The sequence below is a fragment of the Hibiscus syriacus genome, unplaced genomic scaffold, assembly GCF_006381635.1.
Source record: "Hibiscus syriacus cultivar Baekdansim isolate YM2019G1 unplaced genomic scaffold, ASM638163v2 tig00111338_pilon, whole genome shotgun sequence".
Classification (NCBI taxonomy): Eukaryota; Viridiplantae; Streptophyta; class Magnoliopsida; order Malvales; family Malvaceae; genus Hibiscus; species Hibiscus syriacus.
Window position 1 is genome coordinate 5017886 of NW_024063064.1, and position 25488 is coordinate 5043373.

The 25488-nt window shown below is 38.4% G+C and overlaps 2 protein-coding genes across 2 annotated transcripts; both read left to right on the plus strand.

Moving 5' to 3' along the window:
• The first annotated feature begins 15881 nt into the window (after positions 1 to 15881).
• On the plus strand, positions 15882 to 16792 carry LOC120159025. Its single transcript, XM_039169708.1, has 3 exons — positions 15882 to 15960; positions 16201 to 16334; positions 16505 to 16792. The coding sequence occupies exons 1-3, from the start codon at positions 15882 to 15884 to the stop codon at positions 16790 to 16792; spliced, it is 501 nt and encodes a 166-aa protein (XP_039025639.1).
• Positions 16793 to 19500: 2708 nt separating this feature from the next.
• Positions 19501 to 25481, plus strand: LOC120159027. Its single transcript, XM_039169709.1, has 3 exons — positions 19501 to 19547; positions 19614 to 19679; positions 25115 to 25481. The coding sequence occupies exons 1-3, from the start codon at positions 19501 to 19503 to the stop codon at positions 25479 to 25481; spliced, it is 480 nt and encodes a 159-aa protein (XP_039025640.1).
• Positions 25482 to 25488: the final 7 nt, after the last annotated feature.

The following is a 25488-nucleotide window of genomic DNA, read 5'->3' on the forward strand; positions in this document are numbered from 1 at the left end:
AATAGCTCATTCATAATATTAAAACAAACCATAATAATAATCTAGGGTTTACATAATAATGGGCAGCTCCCAAAGTATATTTTGTCCAATACCATTACAAATCAAAGTTACGACTAAATATACAAAAAGGTCCATAAATAGTACATGGCCTCTAACGAAGACTCAAGACGTACTTTGATAGTCACTGCTGATCAGGTCTGCTGCACTGGAATATCTGCTGACGAGAACTACCCATGATCTACCCCTAAGAACCTACACACAGAAACACATTCCGAACGCTGAGATTACAAGCTCAATGCCTCACTAATAATTGTACTATACCATATGCAATCATTTAAAGACCTGGCTAGCAGCACATGTCTGAAACATGCGAAGACATAGGATACTGAAACCTAATATGCTAAACTGTGGCAGACATCATGGTGCGGCAGAGGGATTCTGTCATCTCGGAGCCCACACCACTCTAGCTTATCGGGTAAAAATCTGGAATTCTGTCATCGGAAACTTACACCCGGCAACCATTTCATCGAGTCTTGGGGCATCTGGCGCCTAGTCGACTGCTGAAGTAAAGTGACAATTACTTGGATCCACTGACAATTATATTTCTGCTAGGAGTAACTCGGGTGTCCTAACTGTTCCCGAGCGTCAAACAAGGCTAGTTTTATGTAAACCAAACTATTATTGTTTCTAATGTTTTGATATTAATTATTATTATCGTTTGAAGTTTTATTTGTTATTATTCAAGTGTATTTGGGGTACCTCGAGTCTGATCCCTTAATCCTTGGATTATTTATCCAAATCTATTCATGGGTACCAATATTGACCCTTCAATATCGATACTAACCCTTTGGTATTGATACCCACATGTTGATATCGATACTCCCTGACTGACGTGGCTTTTGGATTAAGACATTATCGATACTATGGTGCTGGGGTATCGATGCTTGACTGAGTATCGATACCAAATTTTGATTTGATGTTTTGAAAAATAGCTTGCATCAATACCCTATAGGGAGTATCAAAACTCCTGCCCTGGTATCGATACTCAATGAATGAGTATCGATACTACCCTTATAAAACTGCTTAATTTATGCCTTACTTAAGAGTAGTATCAATATTGTTCATAGAGCATCGATATTGTTTATACAGTATCGATACTATGGCTACTGGTGCTTTGTTTTGGCACGAAAAATCTATCTTCCCATACTTAAATGCCCCATTGAGGTCCCAAACTGATGTTTAAGTATTTTATTGATATTAGGAGTCATAAATAGGTCTTAACACATGTTCAAACATCAACAATATGAATCTACCATGAAAATGCTTCAAGCTTATGCAACCTACCAATTCTCATCTAAATGAGCTACACATGATATATATGTTAGTTACAAAGGAGTTACCTGATGATTCTAGGTTGTTGGGAGTGTCCAAGGCTCAACCTAGAACAAGTTTTCCTTCCCCTTAGCTTTGAAGCTCTCTTCAATCTCCCTTTCTATCTAAAATCATAGCAAAGATTACTAACGTTGCTAAAAATCTCAGAAGAGTATTTAAAATGCTCCTAGAGGTTTAAATCTCCCTAAACCAAACTGGAAGTGCTTGGGTTCCTAAAACCCCCACTAAACCCAATATTTTGAAACCAAGATGGAAAGATGAAGTTGAGAGCTTAAAAGAAAGCTCAGGGAATGCTGCTTTTGTTTTTTACCTTGGTGTTGCTGAAAAAATGCTTGAAGGGAACTAAAGCTTTCACCTTTTACTTAGAAAACTATAGAATAAGTGTAGAAGAAGAAGGGAGCTTGAGACAAAAAGACAAATGTGAAGAAAAAATAGAAGCAAGGAATAGACTTGATCACTATTTCATAAATGATGATCAATCTTTATTTTGAACAACGGTCTAATTACATTCTGGGTCCTCCTGATTTTAGCTGCAACTTAAAAACATCCTTTTTACCCTCTATTGGGCTTATCTCAACCCAAGTCCACTTTATTTTGGGTTAAACCTTCCTATAAGCTATTAATCTGAGGCCTATCTCGGGTTAGCCTAAAACTTCTAACCCGAGATTCGGGACTCTATACCAAACACATAATAGAGATTTTTCTATATACATTAACGTAAAAAATTAAACACTTAATATCACGCAAGGTTCATACAAAGAAAATGTTAAAAACCTTAACCAAATAAACTTGAACGAAAGATAGATACCGAACATATTTGACCACATCGACAAACGAGCAATAAAAAGAGATTAAGATATTGAAAGACCATTGATAAATTGTTAATCAGAGTCGAGCGACTTGATAAAACAATCAACAAATGTAAATCACGTATCTAAATCCAATATGAGGGTCCAAACCAGGAAAGATCATCATAATAAGTGTCATATTGATCAATCGTGGCGATGTCAAATTCAACCTTGATAAAAATGATGGACCATAAAATGGTCAAATGATTGAAAACGTGCGAAAAGGAAGATGAAAACGTGTCAAAAAGGCATATAATAATGTTACATAAAGGAAAAGTTATTAAAAACTAGAAAAACAAAAGAAAAATCAAAGACATGATATAAAAATATGAAGCAAAAAAGTTGTTGACGACAACCAGCATTAAGACTGGTGTTGTCGCTATCAACTAAAGTTGAAGAAAAGTTAAGCTACTATTAGAGTTCTAGAGAGGAAATATTATTAATAGTATTTTCATGCACGACCAATAGAATAATCGGCGGAGTTCCTGATACATTCTCTTATTTCCTGGGTGTACGGAGATTGTACTGCAGTGTGCTTCATGGAGAATCTTATTGCACAATTGAGAGTCTACGGGTAAGCACAACCAGCCCCTAAAGTATAACACATCTCCATCACGAAGCTCAAAACCCGAGGCCTCGCCCTATCGAATATGCTCGATCCGAGCTCTCAACCTGTCATTTGAACTCTATAGCCTCTTGACTTCTCCTATCTACTCTGGCTTGACTCATAACTTAGCTAGCAATCCACCATCACTAGAAAAACTCAAACGTGCTAGGAGAGCTCACAAATCGGTCATTGATTTCAAGCTCAAGGCATCTGCTACCACATTAGCCTTTTTCGGATGATAATCTATCACATAGTCGTAGTCCTGAAGCAACTCAACCCATCTACACTGTCTGAGGTTCAACTCATTCTGAGTGAGAAGATACTGGAGGCTCTTGTGATTCGGTGAATATGTGACACTTTTCACTGAAAAGCTAGTGCCACCAAATCTTGAAAGCAAAAACCACTGTTGCTATCTCCAAGTCATGTGTAGGTTAATTACGATCATGAAACTTAAAATGATGGGACGTGTAAGCTACAACTTTACCCTTTTGTATCAGAACGCATCCAAGTCCATTCAATGAAGCATTGCTGTAAACTGTGAAGTCCTTACCCGACTTTGGTTGGGTCAACACTGGTGCTTAGGTCAATATGACCTTCAACTATTCGAAGCTCTCATGTTACTTCTCATTCCAAACTAAGGTAACTCCTTTCTGAATCAGTTTGATTAATGGGGTTGCTATCATCGAGAAGCTCTGAACAAACCGATGATAGTACCCAGCTAACCTAAAGAAACTGCGCACCTCTAACACATTCTAATATGGCTCCCACTCAACTATAACCTGTATTTTTTTTAGAGTTAACTTTAATGCTGACACAACATGGACCAATAAGGAAACCTCCGATAACTAAAAATCATACTTCCCAAATTTGGAATACAACTGTCTGTCTCTGAGGGTCTAAAGAATGATACGAAGATGTTGATCATGCTTGTCCTCTGATTGGTAGTACACTATGATGTTGTCTATAAACACCACCAAATTGATCCAAGTATGAGTAGAAAACACGGTTCATTAGGTCCATGAATTCCACCGGAGCGTTGGTGAGTCCTAACGACATCACCAAGAACTTATAATGACTATACCTTGTTCTAAAAGCTGTCTTTGCCACATACTCATCCCTGACTTTCAACTGATAGTAGCCTGATCGTAGGTCAATCTTTGAAAAGACGCACACACCTCTAAATTGGTCGAAGAGGTCGTCTATCTTAGGGAGTGGGTAACGGTTCTAGATAGTTAAGTTACTCAACTGCCTATAATCGATGCACATCCTCATCGACCCATCTTTCTTCTTAACAAATAATATCAACGCTCTCTAAGGAGAGATGCTCGGTCAGATGAAACCCTTTTCTAACAACTCTTGAATATGAGCCTTTAACTTCTTTAGTTTAGCCAGTGCCATTTGATAGTGGGCAATGGACACCGAAACCGAACCTAACATTACCTCAATGTCGAACTCCAACTCAAGCTCGGGTGGAAAACCTGGTAACTCTTCTGGTAACACATCTGAAAAATATCATAATGTTCGAATATCCTCGAGTGTAGGTGTTATAATTTAGGTGTCGTCCACGTGGGCAAAGAAGGCCTCACACCCACGGTCGATCATCCTATGGGCTTTCAAAACTGATACTATCCTTGTCTGACGGGATCTCTCACTGGTCATCACCAATTTGGTTCCATCGAATGCTCTGAGCTTAAGCCGCCTGGCTTTACACCTTAAACTGGTATCGTGCTTGGTTAGAAAATCTATCCCCAAGATCAAGTCGAACTCCCTAAAGGGTAACTCCATCAAGTCCGCTGAAAAAGTATGATCCTAAATCCTCACTGGGCATCATTTGAAAATTTGTCCATCAGAACGTCTAAACCTAGAGGGCTTGAGACTCGAATACCTATCTCTAGGTTCTCTACTAGAATTTATATTTCTTGAACTAGGTCAGAGCAAATGCAAGAATGGGTGGAACCGGGGTCTATCAATGCGATAACTGGAAAGAAAAATACGGTAAATGTATATGATATCACATCTGTAGCATCAACCTCCTCTCTTCCTCGTACTCATATTGTCTGAAGGCCACTTTAGGCTCTGCATCGGCCACTGGTCTAGCTGTCCCACGACTCTGCTATCCCGATGTAGTACCACCACTCCTAGCTGGTGTTGACACCCGTTTTCGTCCGAGTTATTTTTGTTATTATTTATTATTATCATTTATTATTATTTTATTATTATTTTTATTTCATTAAGAATATTTTATTTTACATTTTTTAGGCCCAAAATCGAGGCCCAAGAACCAAAGCCCAACTGAGAGGCATCTATGATAAATTAAGGTTTTATCATTAACCCTCCAGCCACCAAGCTCTCAATATTTAGATCTGATAACTATTGAGGGTCCATATTGCTTCATATTAGGGTAAACTAAAGAAACCCTATATAGAGATCTTAGCTGCCGCGCCACCAAAACTGTCGCTTGTTCTAATCACGCAGCCGACATCAAGAAAGCAAGTCAATTCAACCAAAAAACATAAAATTATAAATAAAAAAATCATTAAAATAACACTGAAAATCCCGAAAAGTCCGGAAGTATTAAGTGTTAATCTAGGAAAATCATGCCCTATGTTTGAGGCTTCATGTTCCACCAAACGTTCTGACACAAGAAGCATCATATAAACAATACAACATAGATGGATTAAAAGGGAGATCAAGTTTAGAAAAAAGAAACGAAAAATCAGAGAAGATGAGAGGGGGATTTGAACAACGAGAGGAGCGAGTGAATACAAGTCAGTTAAAAGAGAAGATTGAGGGGGAGTAACATATCTTGAAACCAAGTCGATCTGACGGTCCGATAACATATATCATAGAGTGAAAAATTGACAAGTTTCGGTGTTGATTTTCCATATCGATGTATTCTTCGGACAAACCAAGGCCAAATCCAAGTTCTCAGTGTTGAGACGAACCTCTCTGTGAAGTTTGAGGTCGAACGACCACCAGAGGGTGGCAGTGGACGACGATCCTCCTCTCCCTGTGAGGTGATGAAACACTCTTTTCCTCTCTGTTAACTTTCTGAAACTTAAAACACGTTTCAAGTGTTTTTAGATTTTGTATTTGTACACACATTTATTAATGTTGATCATATTACTCATGTAATCATTTTAATTTTGGGTTAAGCTTGATTTGGCCCCTTGTCTTGAACTATTTCATTTTGGTCCCTTCAGTCTAACATGTGAGATTGTATGGAATTATTGCATATATAAGTCCTACTATTTCTGCTAATCTAATCTAGTGACCTAGTTAATGTTTACTGTTTTTTTCATGTTTGTCCACTGCAAAAAATTTTATTAGTATAATTCATGCTTTTTTTTTATGTATTCATACATTTATATTTTGCGTGCATGTAGTTATATATTTTTTACTATGCAATATATATTTATACAACATGGTTTTACGCATTGCTAAACAACCTTTTTTTTATTTATTCATTAAATTTATATATTTAGCTAATATATATTAACCTTTAGGTATTTATTTATATATATATTATCATTTTATTTTATCTTGTTTAATTTTTTTATTTATCTATTTATTTATTTTAATTTATAAAATATTTTCTTATTCGTATTTATTTTCGAGAACATCATTCATATAATGGGCGTGAAAAGCATTACTTTACAGAGGTAGTACGATTCAAGACGACATTCGAACGATAGGTGAACTTGAACATATCAAATTTATTTTTATACTAATAATTAATTCATTCTTAAAATGATATGTTATTTTATTTCTTGAAATTATTGATGTTCAATTTATATTCTATTGATGATTTTCTTGATAATATTGATGAGCAGACATTTCTTATATATAGGAGAAATAGATAGGATAGTCTTCCCATTGAAGGATGTGCAAATCCCGTGATTTCTTCTCAAATTAAGGAATGTTCCCTAATAATTAATTTTAAATTAATAATGTTCAATAAATGGATCATAATTTAATTTTCTATTCAAATTTCAATTTCCACTATTACGACAACGTATAAGCGACTAGGTACCAATTTTGGGCTCGTTGGGGGTGCTTACCATTCCCCACGCGTAATCGACTCTCGAACCTAAAATGAATCTTTGATAAGAGTATACTAGTTTTTTGTCTTAAAAATGAGTTTTCTTAAAATTGTTTAAAAGACGTTTTTAGGTATTCAACCTACATAACCCAAAGGTTGATGGCTACTCTAATCCAAAATAATTCAAACTAATTCAAAATCTCAATTTTCTAAAAATAAGTCATAATTATTTTTTAAAATCTAAAAATTTCAAAAATGGTTGTGACAGCTGGTCCTCAGCCCCCTGTATTGACGATGCAGATCTCTGAGTAGTAGCCAGAGTCGATCTCTGAACTCTCGAACAATCACGGGCAAAGTGACCCAAAGAGCCTCAACTGTAGCAACCTTCAAAACCTACTGACAAGTCCCTATGTGCCTTTTCCCACACTGCACACAAACATAACAAGTGAAACCTCCGAACAAGACGCATATACTAACTCCTGAATCAAGCGCTAAAGGTCTCCTCTGGGTCTCATATCAACCCTCTCTGTTTGAAATCTGCCCAGTCCTCCTCATCTGTATCATTAGGGGTCTCGATGAACCCTGACTATCTCTGGCCCTCTTGGCTAGAGTCTATGATGGCCGGCACAAGGCTCTCTTGATCTACCCTGAAGTCTCGTTGGACTGCCTAGCTTTCATATCCAAAGTTCTCTTAACTGCCTTCGACTGGTGGGTCTGTTAGGAGAAGAATCTAGGAGGATCGACTATAAGACACAATAATATATCACCGCGAAGGCCTCTTTAAACCAGCAACATCGACGCTCCTCTGTCAGAATCAATTCTACAACATACTTATTGAGCCTGAGAAACTTTCATTCATACTCCATCACTGAGTGGTCACCCTAAGTTAGGTGTAGGAACTACTCCATCAAGTCATGAATGTGAGCATGCCCGATGTACTTCTGCCTGAACTCCGAGAGCAATTGCTCCATGTCTGCCTCTCTGGTTTTATAGCCGCCTTGATTTTCTCTCACCAATCTATGGCGTCACCCTTGAGTAGGGCGGTGACACACTCAAGATTACCCTCTGGGTAAGGTGCAACTGTCGGAGGGTACAGAGTGTATCTTTGAGCCATTGGTCGCGGGCTATATGATCATCATCCTCAGTACCTAAGAACTTAGTGGTCTTGTATTTGTGGAGTCGCTCAATCGAGGGCTCATGGGGTATGACTACTGGCTGCGCTGGAGGTACTAGAGAGGGAGGTGGTGCAACTGAAGAACTAGGGAGGGACCTAGCTATCTATTTAAGCACGGAGATGAGGTTCCTGAAAAAGGTCGCCTCCTCAACTCTCGCCTCCTCATTAATATTCAGTGCCAATGAGGAATGACTCTCGTCTTTGCCATCCTAGCTATAAGATGGGTCGTTTACCATAGGGTCTATCTGAAATTAGAAAGAAAAGAGGTCATTATCGTTGTTCAAGTTATTACAGTACTCTTAACTCCCTGGAGATATGTACATATACAGACGCTGACTGACTCTAACTGTGGGTCCTAAGAATGAATAAACCTGGATACTCTGATACTACTAAATGTACACTCTAATCTAGTTTGACCCGAAGTTCTAGGGATTATAATGTCATACGGGACTACCGAAATAGTGACCCAAAATTTTTTCTTTAAAAACTGCTTTTAAATTCACTGAAATAGCTCAGTTATAATATTAAAACAAACCATAGTAATAATATGAGTTTACAGAATAATGGGGAGAACCCAAAGTATATCCAAAATAAATACAGTACCAGTATAAATCAAAGGTACAACTGAATATACAAAAAAGGCATAAATAGTATATGCCCTCTATAGAAGACTCAAGACGTACTTTTACAGTCACTACTGATCTGATCTGTTGCACTGGAATATCTGCTGACGATATCTCTTTACGACATGCCCTTAAGAACCTATACACAGAAACACATTCTGAACACTGAGCTTACGAGTTCAATGTCTCATTAATAACTGTATTATACTATATGTAGGCATTTAAAGAGCTGACTAACGACACATGTCTTAAACATCCGAGCTCTCAATCAGTCATCTTAGCTCTATAGCCTCTTGACTTTTGCTACCTACTCTGGTTCGACTTGTAACTCGGCTAGCAATCCACCATCACTGGACAAACTCAAACGTCCTAGGAGAGCTCGTAACTCAGTCATTAATTTCCTGCTCAAGGCATCTGCCACCACATTCACCTTTCACAGATGATAATCTATCATACAGTCACAGTCCTTAAGCAACTCAACCCATCTACGCTTTCTGAGGTTCAACTCTTTCTGAGTGAGAAGATACTTGAGGTTCTTGTGATTGGTGAAAATGTGACACTTCTCACCGAAAATATAGTGTCACCAAATATTCAAAGTGAACACCACTGCTGCTAGTTCCAGGTCATGAGTAGGGTAATTATGCTCATGATGCTTAAGCTGACAGGATACGTAAGCTACAACTTTACCCTGCTGCATCCGAACGCATCCAAGTCTATTCAATGAAGCATCACTGTAAACTATAAAGTCCTTACTCGACTCTAGTTGGGTCAACACTGTTGCTTGGGTCAAGATGACCTTCAACTATTCGAATTTGTCCTGTTGCTTCTCATTCCAAATGAAGGGAACTCCTTTTTGAAGCAGTTTGGTTAACAAGGATGCTATTATCGAGAAACCTTGAACAAACCGATAATAGTACCTGGCTAACTTAAAGAAACTACGCACCTCTGACCTATTCTTAGGTGGCTTCCACTCAACTATAGCCTGTATTTTCTGAGGGTCAACTCTAATGCCATTTGCTGACACGATATGGCCCAAGAAGAAAACCTTCGATAACCAAAATTCACACTTACCGAATTTGGCATACAAATGTCTGTCTCTAAGGATCTGAAGAACGATACGAAGATGTTGATCATGCTCATCCTCTGATCTAGAGTACACCAAGATGTCTTCTATAAACACCACCACAAACTGATCCAAGTATGGGTGGAAAACGCGGTTCATTAGGTCCATGAATGTCGCCGGAGTGTTGGTGAGTCCAAACGGCATCACTAAGAACTCATAATGATCATACCTTATTCTGAAGATTATCTTTCGCACATCCTCATCCTTGACTTTCAAATGGTAGTAGCCTGATCCTATGTCAATCTTTTAAAAGGCGCATGTTCCTCTAAGCTGGTCGAAGAGGTCATATATCATGGGGAATGGGTAACGATTCTTAGTGGTTAACTTATTCAACTGTAGATAGTCAATGAACAACCTCATCGACCCATCTTTCTTCTTAACGAATAAGACTGACGCCCCCCAAGGAGAGATTCTCGGTTTGTTGAAGCCTTTCTCTAGCAACTCCTAAATATGAGCCGTTAACTCCTTTAGTTTAGTCGGTGCCATGCGATAGGGAGCAATGGACACTGGAGCTGAACCTGGCATTACCTCAATGTTGAACTCCAACTCATGCTCGTGGTGGCAAACCCGGTAAATCTTCTGGTAACACATCGGGAAAATCTTGCATTGTTAAGATATCCTTGAGTGTAAGTACTAAAATTCGGGTGTTGACCACGTCAACCAAGAAAGACTCATACCCACGGTCGGTCATCTTTTGGGCTTTCAAAACTGATACTATCCTTGCCTGATGGGATCTCTCACTTATCATCACAAACTTGGCTCCATCGACTACTTTTTGAGCTTAAGCTGCCTGGCTTTACACCTTAAACTGGCATCATTCTCATTTAGCCAATCCATCTCCAAGATCAAGTCAAACTCCCTAAAGGGTAACTCCATCAAGTCCGCTAAAAAAGTCTGATCATGAATCCTTATTGGGCATCGTCTAAAAATTCTATCCACCAGGACGTCTAAACATAGGGGGCTTGAGACTCGAATACCTATATCTAGGTTCTTAACTGGAATTTCTATTTCTTGAACTAGGTTAGAGTAGATATAAGAATGGGTGAAATCGGGGTCTATCAATGTGGTAACTGGAAAGGAAAATATGGTAAATGTACTTGATATCACATCTGTCGCATCAACCTCTTCTCGGGCTCATACTGCATACTGTCTGGAGGCCACTCTAGGCTCTGCACCGACCACTGGTCTAGCTATCCCATTATTCTGCTATCCCAATGCAGTACTACCTCTCATAGATGGTTTTCGGCCCCTGTACTGATGGTGTGGATCTCTGACTATGAGTTGAAGTCACTCTTTGAACTCTCAAAAATCATGTGCAAAGTGACCCAAAGATTCGTAACTATAGCAATCATCAAAACCCTACTGACAAGTCCCCACGTTCCTCTTTCCCACACTACACACAAACAGGACGAGTGAAACCTTTGGATGGGACGTGGGTACTAACTTCTGAATCAAGTGTTAAAAGTCTCCTATGGGTCTCGAATCTACCCTCTCTGTCCAAACTCTGCCCAATCCTCCTCATCTGTTGCGTTGGGGGTCTCGACGAACCCTGACTATCTCTGGCCTTTTTGCCAGAGTCTATGATGGCCTCACTAGCTCAGAGCCTCTCCTGATCTTCCTTGAAGTCTTACTAGACTGCCTAGCTTGCATATCCAAAGCTCTCTCAACTGCCTTCGCCTGGTGGGTCAGTTGGGAGAAGACTCTAGGAGGATCGACTGCAAGATGTGATAATATATCACCACGAAGGCCCTCTCTGAACTGGTAACATCGACGCTCCTCTGTCAGAATCAATTATACAATATATTTGTTGAGCCTGAGAAACTCCCGCACATACTACATCATTGAGTGGTCACCTTAATTTAGGTGCATGAACTACTCTATCAAGTCATCGGTGTGAGTCTGCCCGATGTGCTTCTACCTGAACTCCGAGAGGAACTTCTCCTATGTTGGCCTCTCTGGCTCTATATTCACCTCAATTATCTCCTACCAATCTATGGCGTCACTCTTGAGTAAGGCGGTGGCACACTCAAGAATACCCTTTGGGGTGAGGTGTAGCTGTCAGAGGGTGCAGAGCATATCTCTGAGCCACTGGTCGCAGGTTATAGGATCTATTATCCTCAGTATTGAAGAACTCAGTGGTCGTGTATCTACGGAGTCGCTCTACCGGGGGCTCTTAGGGTATAGCTACTAGCTGCGCTAGGGGTACTGGTAGGGGAGGTGGTGCAGCTGAAGAACTAGGTAAGGACCTAGCTATCTGTCTAAGCTCGGAGGTAAGGTCCCTGAGAAAGGTCGCCTCCTCAACTCCCACATCTACTGGGGCACCTCGGTCATAGGTATCCGGGATAAATCCCTCACTAATATTCGGTGGCAGTGAGGCATGACCCTCGTCTCTGCCATCCTGGTTATAAGTTGGGTCGTCTGCCATAGGGTCTATCTAAAATTGGAAAGAAAAAGGGTTATTATCCTCATTTCAGTTATTACAATACTCTTGACTGCTAAGAGACATGTACATATATAGACGCTGACTGACTCTAACCCGTGAGTCCTATGAACGATTAAAGCTGGATGCTTTGATACCACTAAATGTAACACCCTTATCAAGTTTGACCCGAAGATCCAGGGATTATAATGTCATACGAGACTATCGAAATAGTGACCCAAACATTTTTCTTTAAAACAGCTTTTAAATTCACTGAAATAGCTCATTCATAATATTAAAACAAACTATAGTAATAATCTGAGTTTACAGAATAATGGGGAGCTCCCAAAGTATATCCAAAATAAATACAGTACCAATACAAATCAAAGTTACAACTAAATATACAAAAAGGGTCCATAAATAGTATATGCCCTCTAGAGAATTCTCAAGACGTACTCTGGCAGTCACTGTTGATCTGGCCTATTGCACTGGAATATCTGTTGACGATATCTACTTATGATCTGCCCTTAAGAACTGGCATACAGAAACACATTTTGAACGCCGAGCTTATGAGCTCAGTGTCTCAGTAATAACTGTATTATACTATATGTAGTCATTTAAAGAGCTAACTAGCGGCACATGTCTGAAACATGTGACGACATAGGATACTGAAACCTAATCTACTAAACTGTGGCAGACATCATGGTGTGATGGAGGGATTCTGTCATCTTGGAGCTCACACTCTCTAGTCTATCAGGTGGGAATATAGAATTTTGTCATCAAAAACTTACACCAGCCAACCACTCTATCAAGTTTTACGGTATCTGGCGCCAGTCGGCTACTGAAGTGTTGTGGCACTGACTTGGATCCACTAATTGTCGTATTTTTGCTAAGAGTAACTCGGGTGTTCTGATTGTTCTCGAGCGTCAAACAAGGCTAGTTTTATGTACCTAGCTGTTATTGTTTCTAATGTTTTGATATTAATTACTGTTATTGCTTGAAGTTTTTTTTCTATTATTCAAGTGTATTTGAGGTACCTCAAGTCTGATCCCTTAATCATTTGTTTATTTATCCAAATCTATTCATGGGTATCGATACTGACCCTTCAGTATCGATGCTAACCCTTTGGTATCAATACCACTTATTGATATCGATACTCTCTGACTGACGTGACTTTTGGATTAAGGTAGTATCGATACCTAGTATGAGCATCGATACTATGGTGATGGGGTATTGATACTTAACTGAGTATCGATACCAAATTTCGGTAAGATGTTTTAAAAAATAGCCCAATATCAATACCCATATGGGGAGTATCGATACTCAATAAATGAGTATCGATACTACTCTTATAAATCTACCCAATTTATGCCTGACTGCAGAATAGTATCAATATTGTTCATACATATCGATATTATCGCTACTGGGTGCTCTTTCTTGGCAAGCAAAATTCTATCTTTCAATACCCAAATGCCCCATTGAGGTCCCCAACTGATGTTTAAGTATTTGTTGATATTAGGGTCATAAATAGGTCTTAACACATGCTGAAACATCAAAATTATGAATCTACCATTAAAATGCTTCAAGCCTATGCAACCTACCAATTCTCATCTAAATGAGCTACATGGTATAGGTGAGTTAGAAATGAGTTACATGATGATCCTAGGCTGTTGGGAGAGTCCAAGGCTCAACCTAGAACAAGCTTGTCCTTCCCCTTAGCTTTGGAGATTTCTCCAATTTCCCTCTCTATCAAAAATCTAAGCAAGGATTACTAACTTTGCTAGAAAGCTCAGAGGAGTATTTAAAATGCTCATGGAGGTTTAACTCCCTAAATTGAACTGGTAGTGCTTGGGTTCCTAAAACCCTACTAAACCCATATTTTGAAACCAAGATGGAAAGATGAAGTTGAAAGCTTTAAAGAAAGCTCAAGGAATGTTGCTTTCGTTTCTTACCTTGGTGTTGCTGAAAAAAATGCTTGAAGTGAACTAAATCTTTCACCTTTTACTTAGAAAACGATAAAAGAAGATGATGAAGAAGAAGGGAGCTTGAGAGAAGAAGACAAAGGTGAAGAAAAAAGAGAAGCAGGGATCAGACGTGAGATCACTATTTCATAAATGATGATCAACCTTTATTTTGAACAAGAGTCTAATTACATTATGGGTCATCCTGATTTTAGCTGCTACCTAAAAAAATCATTTCTTTTATTGGGCTTATCTCAAGCCCAAATCCACTTTATTTTGGGTTAAACCTTCCAATAAGCTAGAAATTAATCTGAGGCCTATCTTGGGTTAGCCCAAAACTTCTAACTCAGGTTTCAGGGTGCTACCTAAACACATAATAGACATTTTTCTATAATCATTAAGGTAAAAAAATTAAACAATTAATATCATACAAGGACCATACAAAGAAATGGTTAAAAAACCTGACCAAATAAACTTGAACAAAAGATAGATACCGAACCTCTCCTCTACTACAAAGATATGAGCTGCCCTGTTACTTTCTCTCGGGGTAAATCAAAAGCGACATGCAGGGAAGCGATGAGCACGTTGTTGAACACCCCAGACCAGGGGACCGATTTCTGATAAATATGGCTCGGGGGATGAGAGTTTCTCTATAACAGTTCTCGAGTCCCCTTCTATTGTGACATGCATGAAACCCAGATCCAAATCTAGTTGGACCACATGGTTCGCCTGCCTTCACCTACGCCAAAAAAGCCGAGGTAATTATTGCTACCCATCTTCTACCAGCTCCTAGGATTTGCCCTTCAGAATTACGGATTACAATCCCTGACCAGAATTTGTTTTGTGACTGCAAGAAACGGGTATCGAAGTTCACCTTCACCGTGGATGCATCAGGGGATTTCCAACAATTGGTCGTGCCCGTGTTCTGAGTAATCAATCGAGCATTTGCCGTGGTAAAGTCATTACATTGGGCTTGAAACAAATAGGTAATTTTCTCTTCTCAAAACTCTACCTTGATGAAAACGAATATTCCTAGCGTACCATAACGCCCATATGGTAGTTAAAATCTCAGCATTCCTATTTGCATTGTAATGACAAAAGAGCCAAAGTAACCAATCTGTGCAATTCATCACTAAGACTTCCAAAGGCCATCGAAATTGCAAATTAATCCATACTTGTTGAGGTAAATCGCAATCACAAATAATGTGGCCCAGATTCAACACAATTACCACTATAATCCATTTTTCATATAGATTCTCTAACGATGGAATGCAATTATGGATGAATTTCCACAACTTCAGTTTGATTTTTCGTTGACAAGTACTCGCCCAGACTTATCTACAGGAAGCTATAGCATTTTGTGAAAAATTACCATCCCATAACAAGAGTCCATAAGCACTTCAAACAGTAAACAAACCTGACTTCTCCGTAATCCATTCTCGATGATCTAATGGAAAACTGAATAAAGGAATACTAAGTATTTGTTCCACCTCCACCTCATTGAACACACTTGTAACTAGAACTTCGTTTTACACTGTAGACACCCGTTTTTATCGGGATTTTAAAAATATATTTATTTATTATTATTATTATTATTTAATATTTTTTCAGCCACCCACGTTCTGTTAAAAAACTAACAACAAATCAACCCACCTACTCCACTACCACATGCATACAACCATCAGGGAAAAAATGGCGTCGAAAACGGAAGTGAAGACCTTAAATTTCTCAACCCTGGAGAGACTTCAACGGCCCCGACGCATTATAAGCGGTTGTCACCCTAATTAGAGGGGCCTTAACGACTGGAAGGAGTTAGATTCAAGCTCAAAACACTCTGCTAATCATCTCTCTTTCGAAACAGTAGCCAACTGAGCTAACAAAAAATCCAAACACAATAGAGAAAGAGCTTCTCTCAAATCTATGTTACTAAAGATCTTGGTGCAGTGAGTGCAGTGTTAGGATCTATATAAAAAAGGGTTATTTTTTATTATTATTCATTTGGGGTTTTAAGGAGATTTCGTCAATGCATCTCGTTACCCCATTCCAGTTACTGCTACTCAGCTCTTCTTCTTCCTATTTGAACTGCATCTGACTTCAGTTGATACAATGAGAAAAAAGAATAGATGGGAACAACAACAGCTCCTGGTTCTTACATGAGAGACTTCGGATCCAAGGGAGGAAAAAAGGGCTGGAGAGGCATAAAAACCTAGCTGAAAAGTAAGCAAAAGGGAGAGACAAAGAGGAAGCGACCAAGCTGCTGTCTCTCTTTTGACCAACGTCGCACGCGCTGCTTTCATACTCGGTACTCCTGCCAGTTCCTCAACGCTTCCATATACACCGTTGACGGTGGTCAAAGAGCTGTTGTAAGGGATGTCCAAAGAGCCTTCGTCTACGACTCTTACACTTTGCCCAAGCTGTATGTGAAGATGCAGTACTGTGTTTCATGCGCGATCCATTCCCACGATGTGAGGGTCCGATCCGGCACTGACAGGAGGAACCGTGACCCACCTCAACACTTCATCAGACGCAGGGATGAAATGCCAAAGCCTGGCCAGCCTGGTCGGGGTCCTCGTCCTGGAGTTGTTGTTCCTGCTCGTGCATAAGGTTCTTTTAAGTTTGATACATGGTTTTCAGAACCAGACCGGTCAACGAACCGGCCGTGCTACCGGTTCACTGGTTCAATCGGTCGAACCGGTCAGATCGGTCGGAAGAACCGGTCAGACCGATCGAAAGAACAGGACGATGTCATAATTAATTAATTATTTAAAAAATTAAATAAAAATATAAAAAACATTTAATAAAAAACAATTTTTTATATCACAAGTCATATTCAAAGCAAGTTATAACATATATATAAGTTAAAACCCATAAAATCAAGTGAAACAAAATGATTCAAATCAACTACGACATAATATTTAAGGTAAAACATATTAAATAATAAATATAATTATATAACTATAATCAAAAAATAAATTTAGGGCTAAAAAATCATAAAAAATGATATCTTTTGGTTTAATTTTTTTATTAAAAAATCTCACATGGCTAAGAAACATAGAAGAACATCACAAAAGTATAAAGAGTAAAAATATGAAAACAAAACAATCCCACATTGCTAAGAAACATAGAAGAGCATCCCAACTGACTTCTATAAATAATAGAGGTAATTTGACATTCAAAATCATGGAGCCTTTTGGTGAGCACAGAGCGAACTATTCTTTCTCTTCAATCGAGCTCGAATTTCAGGCTTCAATCGAGCTTCTAATTTTTTTTTGAGTTCGAGCTTTTTGAGTTCAAGTTTCAATATTATATTTCAAGTTCGAGTTGAACTTGATAATTTTTAGCTCATGAGTTTTTGAGTCAAGTTGAACTTGCTTTTAAAGTTTTCGAGTTCTACTCGGCTCGTTTAACAAACGACGTTTGATTTAATTTTTTTAGAAAAAAACAGAACTGATTGATCGCTTCACGGTCCGGTCCGGTTTGAACGGTTCAAAGCCGTTTCAACGGTTCCTTCCGGTTCACTAATAGCAGTTTAACCGGTGTAGAATGAACCGGATCAGACAGCGGTTCCCAATTGAACCAATTGAACCGGTCTGTCCGGCTTTCAAAACACTGGTTTGATATGAATTATTTTTTATTTTGCTTCAAAATATGTCCTGCTTGAATTTGAATTTTGTAGGATTTTTCTTCTTCTTATTGGTTGAAGTTCAATTGGGCTCCACACATTGTTAAATCCAGAAGCTCTGAGTGCTTGCGAATACTAGTTTCTTGTAGCATGTGTTTTTACTAGTAATATGCTGTGCAAGTAAAAAAATAGTAGTTTCACGTGAGGGACCTGCCAAGAAACATGACATTTTTTCTCTTAATTTATTTTTTTTGTCTCTTTAATTTATTTAGTATTTTTTTTTAATCTAACATTTTTTATTTGTTAGGGACAATTTTAACTAATCAAAGGTAAATGATTTGATTCGAGTATTTTAAATTTTAATTTTCGCAAATTAAGACAACCAACAAATTAATTGGTACCGAAAGGGCGGTTCAAGGGTGCTAATCCTTCGTTGACCGTAACCGACTTCCGAACCCGATATATTTCTGGTAAAACACAGATCAAGTAAGATAGTGTCCGAGCTGTCAAAATATTTTTAAAAAGGTCAGTGGCGACTCTAACCCAATCAATTCAAGTCGAAGCCCAATTCTGGGCCCAACCGAAAGACGGTCGCGATAGCTTGGCGACTTTGCTGGGGACAAGTAAGTGAGTCAGGCTGAAATTAATTTTCAGTTGTCTTTTTGAGCGAAAATTGCAAGTTTAAATTTTAATTTATTTATTCGATTCCAATTATTTATCTTTTATTATTTTTCAAATAAATAGTTGTACTGATGATTTCTTTGAGTGGTTTTAGCTTGTCAAACGTGTTTTTCATCTAAGGCTCTATACCCGAGCTCTGAACCCTGTTTAAGTGGGGGTGAAAGCGACGCCTTCGTGAGAATTTATTCTCCATGCGAGCCTAGCAAGTAGCCTTCGGGATTCATATTCCTTATGTCTTCGTGTGAATTTATTCATCGTGCGGGCATAAGTGAATGTATCCTCTCGAGTTTAACTTAGTCCACATAAGCTTGTAATGGGCTTAGGACTAAAGGTCTTGCAAGCCTAAGGGGCACCAGCAAGGAGAACTTGAGTACCCTTTTTAGAACCTAAACCGGAAGACTACATGTAATTAGAGCCCACCCCAAAATCTCACTTCAAACCCTAGGCTATTTTGAGATTATTTCCTGCTTTATTTTCTGTTCAAAGCATGAGAACTAGAAATTTTTGCGGTTAGGACTTGTTCAAAACTAACTTGCGGGATAGAGATCATGTCGGGTAAGGAATAATAAGCATTTGGGGTAGGACTTTTTCCTTCATTTTGTTCTTTTTCATTTCATTTTTATCATTTACATAATTCAAAAGAGGTGTTGATCCACAAAAACATGTTCGTTAAATGTAAATAGTTTGCGTTAATGGACAAAGTGTTGTAATACAAGAGATGAAAAACAAAAAATGTTCGGCTATGGTCAGAAAAGAATCAAAAGGAAAAAGAGGACAATCTGCAAGGCAATTATGTGTCACATTCAAGACGTGGTGCCCACAATCAAATACATCAAAAGCCAACTTTCCAAACATAGGTTGGCAAAGGTTGCAGAAGCAAGATGAGAAAAAGGTTACTGACCTGGAGAGTCCCTTCAAAGACAACAAGAGAAAAACGATAGCTGAAATTAGAGGTCATTATTGACAAATTCAAGAAACAAGCAAATAAACTTCGGATAACTCCTATCGATGGAAGGCTCTAATGGTGTTTCTGTTAGGGAACATGTTCAACAAAGGTGAAATCATTCGATACTTCAGAAAAAAGTGCAAAAAGTAGCTCATCACTTGCATTGTTTGGCCAGGGAATCCGAAGCGGTTGGACAGGGTATTCAACCGGTGATAGAAGAAGACAGAAGACGAGTCAAACTGTCAGAAGCTGTTCGGGGTCTAGAAGGCTTGGTGGTTTTTTGTCTCTTAAGAAATAACACTTTTGTCCCAATAAAGATTATTTATAATAACAGACATGTTTTCGGATCAATGCTTCGAACATTTCATGTTTTTTTTACATTTTGCATCTACATTTCATTTTTAAACATTTTCATAAACATGAAATTAATTCATGGAGGATTCGATGAAGTGGTCCTAATCATGTGACACCACATGGAAGCAAGATTTGAACAATTAAAAAAACTAAAATCAGTACGGTGGAAGTTTGTTCAATAGGTTGGAGGATTGAGCCTTCTAGGATGATATAAGAGAAGAGTTCCCATTTCCTACGGATTATGATGTTGAAGCTGTGTGCAATTACCACATAGGAAGCTCCATATATTTCTATGAGAACTGTAAGGCACTGAAGCACAAGATCCAAAACCTGATAGATTTAAGGGCATGGACAATCAAAGAAGGGAGCATTGCATCTACCATTGCACTGAGAGCATTGTTTTGTTTGAACACGTTTTGATCTTTCATATTAGCTTAATCTTTTAAACGAGTGAATTTATGTTACCTTCTAAGGTGGAATAATTGAACAAATTTTAATCTTTAGTTCTTTGAATATCGAATAAATTAAGGATTCTTTTAATTCTTCAAGAATTATAGATTTTTGACATATGACAAGATCAGACATTTCTTATCCTGTCTAAAAAATCCCTCTATTCTTTACCCATAATAATTCATGAAGATACAAAGAGTCATACCCATACCTTTGAGTTAATAAAGTCACACCATCGTCTTTTTAGACGTAAAACCAATATTTTTTCCAATAAAACCTAAGGCATTGAGTTGTTCATCTGAGCATTCTTCTAAGACACAACTTGGGGCATCTCACAATGAGTCTAAACATTGAGACATGTTGGGAGCAAGAAGCATAAAGAAGGATTCATTCGAAATAATTCTATCATGCATTAATTACGTTGTTTTCATGTGAATATAATTAATCCTGAAAATCTATCCCCCTGAGGATACCTCTTATGTGAGGACTTTTGTGTATGATATGATGAACAAATTTGTTGTATTTATCCATATATGTATATATATATATCCCTTGTTGTCCCTTTTTGAGCATATATTATTTTTTTCTCTAATTAAACCCTAACCAAGGATCACCCTCTACACTGGGGGGCAAGGTGGAAGAAATCTGCTCACATGAGTGAAGACATCAATCCAGAGGAGATACCAAAAGGTAAACTAAATGCCAAGTGCGAAGATCCAATCAGAACAAAAAGAGAAATGAAGCAAAAAAGAGAAAAACAAAGGAAAAGTGAAGTAAAAAAGAAAACAAGACGCATATGCAAAGATTATCTATATTCAAATGTCGCGTCGAGATTCAAATTATGAGATTGATCAAGCACAATCATTCTAGAATCACTTCACTCGAAGATCATGGAGCATCCAGAGAAAATCAAGAGGAACACATACGAGCAGATTCAAATTGATCAAGACAGGATTGAAGGCATCAGAATAAATTGATCCTTGGTTCAATACCCTAAAACACTTGTTTGGACCTATTTATCCTTTTCTTTCATAACCATGAACCATGACCTACATTATGTGCCTTAAAAGTCCCTTCTAATCATACATGGATTTCTAAACAGAAGAGATTATCTTCAGATTTCATCCCGCCCATCAGGATTAATCTTTATTTGCAAAAAGTTTTCTAAAATCTTTAATGCATGATAGAGAAAAATAAAAAATGGGGGTTCAAGACGTAAATTTTGAATGATGTCTTGAAACCAAAGGAGGAATCGAGTTGAAAACCTGAAAAGACGGCTCGAATAAAAAAATTGTGCAACTGAGGCGATCGCACAAATTCCTTGACACAATCCGAGTGTAACCATGAGAGCTGGGAATCGAAGAATACTTGCAGTAGAGGAGCATACAAGCTACCCCATCAAATCAGTGAGCATCAAAGAAACATGAATGTCAAACTTTTGACCAAACAAAGTAACTTGAGACTTTTTTATCATTTCCTTACCATTTCCCAAAGATAGCTTTGATCTTGACATTTTTCAAATAGCTATAATTTATTGAAGGGTTAACAGTGTAATTAATTCTTTGATATCCAATGAACTCTTGTTTTATGATTTGTCAATTGTAAAACCTAGAAAGGGGCAATATTTTCAAATCTTTGGTTAAACATTTTTTTCAAAATCTTCTGTTTGATATTTTCATATCTTGAAAATAAAAGAAGAATAAAAACACTTTTCAAATAAGACAATCTTTCTAAAGTGGATCTTCGGATTTGACATGTGACTCTCCGACATAAAGCTTATCCTTAGAGTCAGTGCTGAAGCAATAGATGAGTAACGATGAGGGCATCTTTGAATCATCAAATGTTGAGGCATCTTTGGAGATCAAAATCGAATATTGGGGCATCTTTGGGGATTCAACATCCAGATGTGAATGACTATATCTTCTGAAGGCTTTTCCTCCGCATGTAGGAGCAAGCAGACAAGAATGAGGCTCCATCCAAGAGATAAAACAAAATTAATTCATGTTGCATGTATCTTAGACATATTTAAGAGCATCACAATAATGATTTTTTGCATACATAATTTTGTAGCTTTTAGAGTCAATTTTAACTTCACAAAGAAGGATATTGGACTCAATAAACAACTTTCCAGTTTCATTCAGAGTCAATTTCAACTTCACAGATAAGTATATTGAACTCAATAAACAACTTTCCAGTTTCATTTAGAGTCAATTTCAACTTCACAGTGAAGAATATTGAACTCAACAAACAACCTTTCAGTTTCATTCAGAGTCAATTTTAACTTCAAAGCGAAGGATATTGGACTCAACAAATAACTTTCCAGTTTTATTCAGAGTCAAGTTCAACTTCACACAAAAGATATCGGACTTTAAACAATGCAACTTTGGATTTCAACTTCACGACGAAGGATATCCAATTCGAGGCTCAACTTCACAATGAAAGGGCCATCCACGATTTCAACTTCACGACGAAGGATATCGTGTCCACCAACAACATTCATCTTTAGATTGGATTTCAACTTCACGATGAATGATATCCAATTCGAGGCTCAACTTCACAACGAAGAGGTCATCCACGATTTCAACTTCACGACGAAGGATATCGTGTCCACCAGTAACATCCATCCTTAGATTGGATTTCAACTTCACGACAAAGGATATCCAATTCAAGGCTCAACTTCACAACGAAGGGGCCATCCACGATTTCAACTTCATGACGAATGATATTGTGTCATTCATCTTTATATTGGATTTCAAATTCACGACAAAGGATATCCAATTTAAGGCTCAACTTCACAACGAAGGGGCTATCCACGATTTTAACTTCACGACGAAGGATATCATGCCATTCATCATTAGATTGGATTTCAACTTTACGATGAAGGATATCCAATTCGAGGCTCAACTTCACAACGAAGGGGCCATCTACGATTTCAACTTCACGACGAAGGATATCGTGACATTAATCTTAAAATTGGATTTCAACTTCACGACGAAGGATATCCAATTCAAGGCTCAACTTCACAACTAAGGGGCCATACACGATTTTAACTTCACGATGAAGGATATCTGCCATTCATCTTTAGATTGGATTTTAAATTCATGACAAATGATATCCAATTCAAGGCTCAACTTTATAACGAAGGGGTCATCCACGATTTCAACTTCACGATGAAGGATATCGTGTCAAGCATCTTTAGATTGGATTTTAACTTCACGATGAAGGATATCCAATTCGAGGCTTAACTTCCCAACGAATGGGTCATCCACGATTTCAACTTCACGATGAAAGATATCGTGACATTCATCTTTAAATTGGATTTCAATTTCACGACGAAGGATATCCAATTCAAGGCTCAACTTCACAACAAATGGGCCATCCACGATTTCAACTTCACGACGAAGGATACCATGTCCACCAGCAATATTCATCCTTAGATTGGATTTCAACTTCACAATGAATGATATCCAATTCGAGGCTCAACTTCACAACGAATGGGCCATCCACGATTTCAACTTCACAACGAACGATATCGTGCCCACCAGCAACATTCATCATTGGATTGGATTTCTACTTCACAACGAAGGATATCCAATTCGAGGCTCAACTTCACAACGAATGAGCCATTCTAAGATTTCAACTTCACAACGAAGGATATCGTACCCAAAAGATTGACCCCACTTCAAGACGAGGGAGTCATTTGTGACACAGTAATAAAAAAACATTATTCATTCAGGTTAAATTTCAGCTTCCCAACAAAGTATATTGGGTTGGAAGACAATCCAGGAGCTACTTCCCAATGCTTTAAAGCTCAGTCTCAACGTCACAACGAGGGTTATCGCACTCAAGAGGTCCACGATTTCAACTTCATGACGAATGATATCGTGCTCAGAATTTTACAGTTCAACTCAACTTCACAACGAAGGAGTCACCCATGATTTCAACTTCACGAATAAATATATCGTGCCCAATGGATCGACTTAGTGTCACAGGAACCGTTTTATCACCCTTAGAAGACCAGACCTCTTCATCACCTATGAGTAGTGTCGTCCCCCAAATCAAATATGAAAAAAAGAAACAGAAAAAACTGGTTATCTTTTTTTCGTCTTTGCCCTATCCTTGTTAACATAAGAATGTGCAAAGAGGGGCAGCTGTAGACACCCGTTTTTGTTCGGGTTTTAAAAATATATTTATTATTATTATTATTATTATTATTTTTACTATTTTTTTCAGCCACCCACGTTCTGTTGAAAAACAAACAACAAATCAACCCACCTACTCCACTACCACTTGCATACAACCATCAGGGAACAAATGTCGTGGAAAATGAAAGTGAAGACCTTAAATTTCTCAACCCTGAAGAGACTTCAACGGCCTCGGCGCATTAGTAGCGGATGGCACCCTATAATTAGAGGGGCCTTAACAACTGGAAGGAGGAAGCATTTTTGAATTCTTATCATATTCAAGCTCAAAACACTCTGCTAATCATCTCTCTTTCGAAACAGTAGCCAACTGAGCCAACAAAAAATCCAAACAAGTGGAGAAAGAGCTTCTCTCAAATCTATGTTACTAAAGATCTTGGTGCAGTGAGTGCAGTGTTAGGATTTATATAAAAAATGGTTATTTTTATTATTATTCATTTGGGGTTTTAAGGAGGTTTCATCTATGGCATCTTCTTATCCCATTCCAGTTACTGCTACTCAGCCCTTCTTCTTCCTTGCTTTGAACTGCATCTGACTTCGGGTGATTCAATAAGAAAAAAGAAAAGATGGGAACAACAATAGCTCCTGGTTCTTACATGAGAGACTTCGGATCCAAGGGAGGAAAAAAGGGCTAGAGAGGCATAAAACCCAACTGAAAAGTAAGCAAAAGGGAGAGACAAAGAGGAAGCGACCAAGCTGCTGTCTCTCTTTTGACCTACGTCGCACGCGTTGCTTTCGGTCTTGGTGCCGCCGCTAGTATCCTTAACGCTTCCATATACACCATTGACGGTGGTCAAAGAGTTGCTGTCAGGGATGTCCAAAGAGTCTGCGTCTACGACTCTTACACTTTGTCCAAGCTGTATGTGAAGATGCAGTACTGTGTTTCATGCGCGATCCATTCCCACGTTGTGAGGGTCCGATCCCGCACTGACAGGAGGAACCGTGACCCACCTCAGTGCTTCATTAGACGCAAGGATGAAATGCCAAAGCCTGGTTGGGCTCTTCGTCCTGGAGTTGTTGTTCCTGCTCGTGCATAAGGTTCTT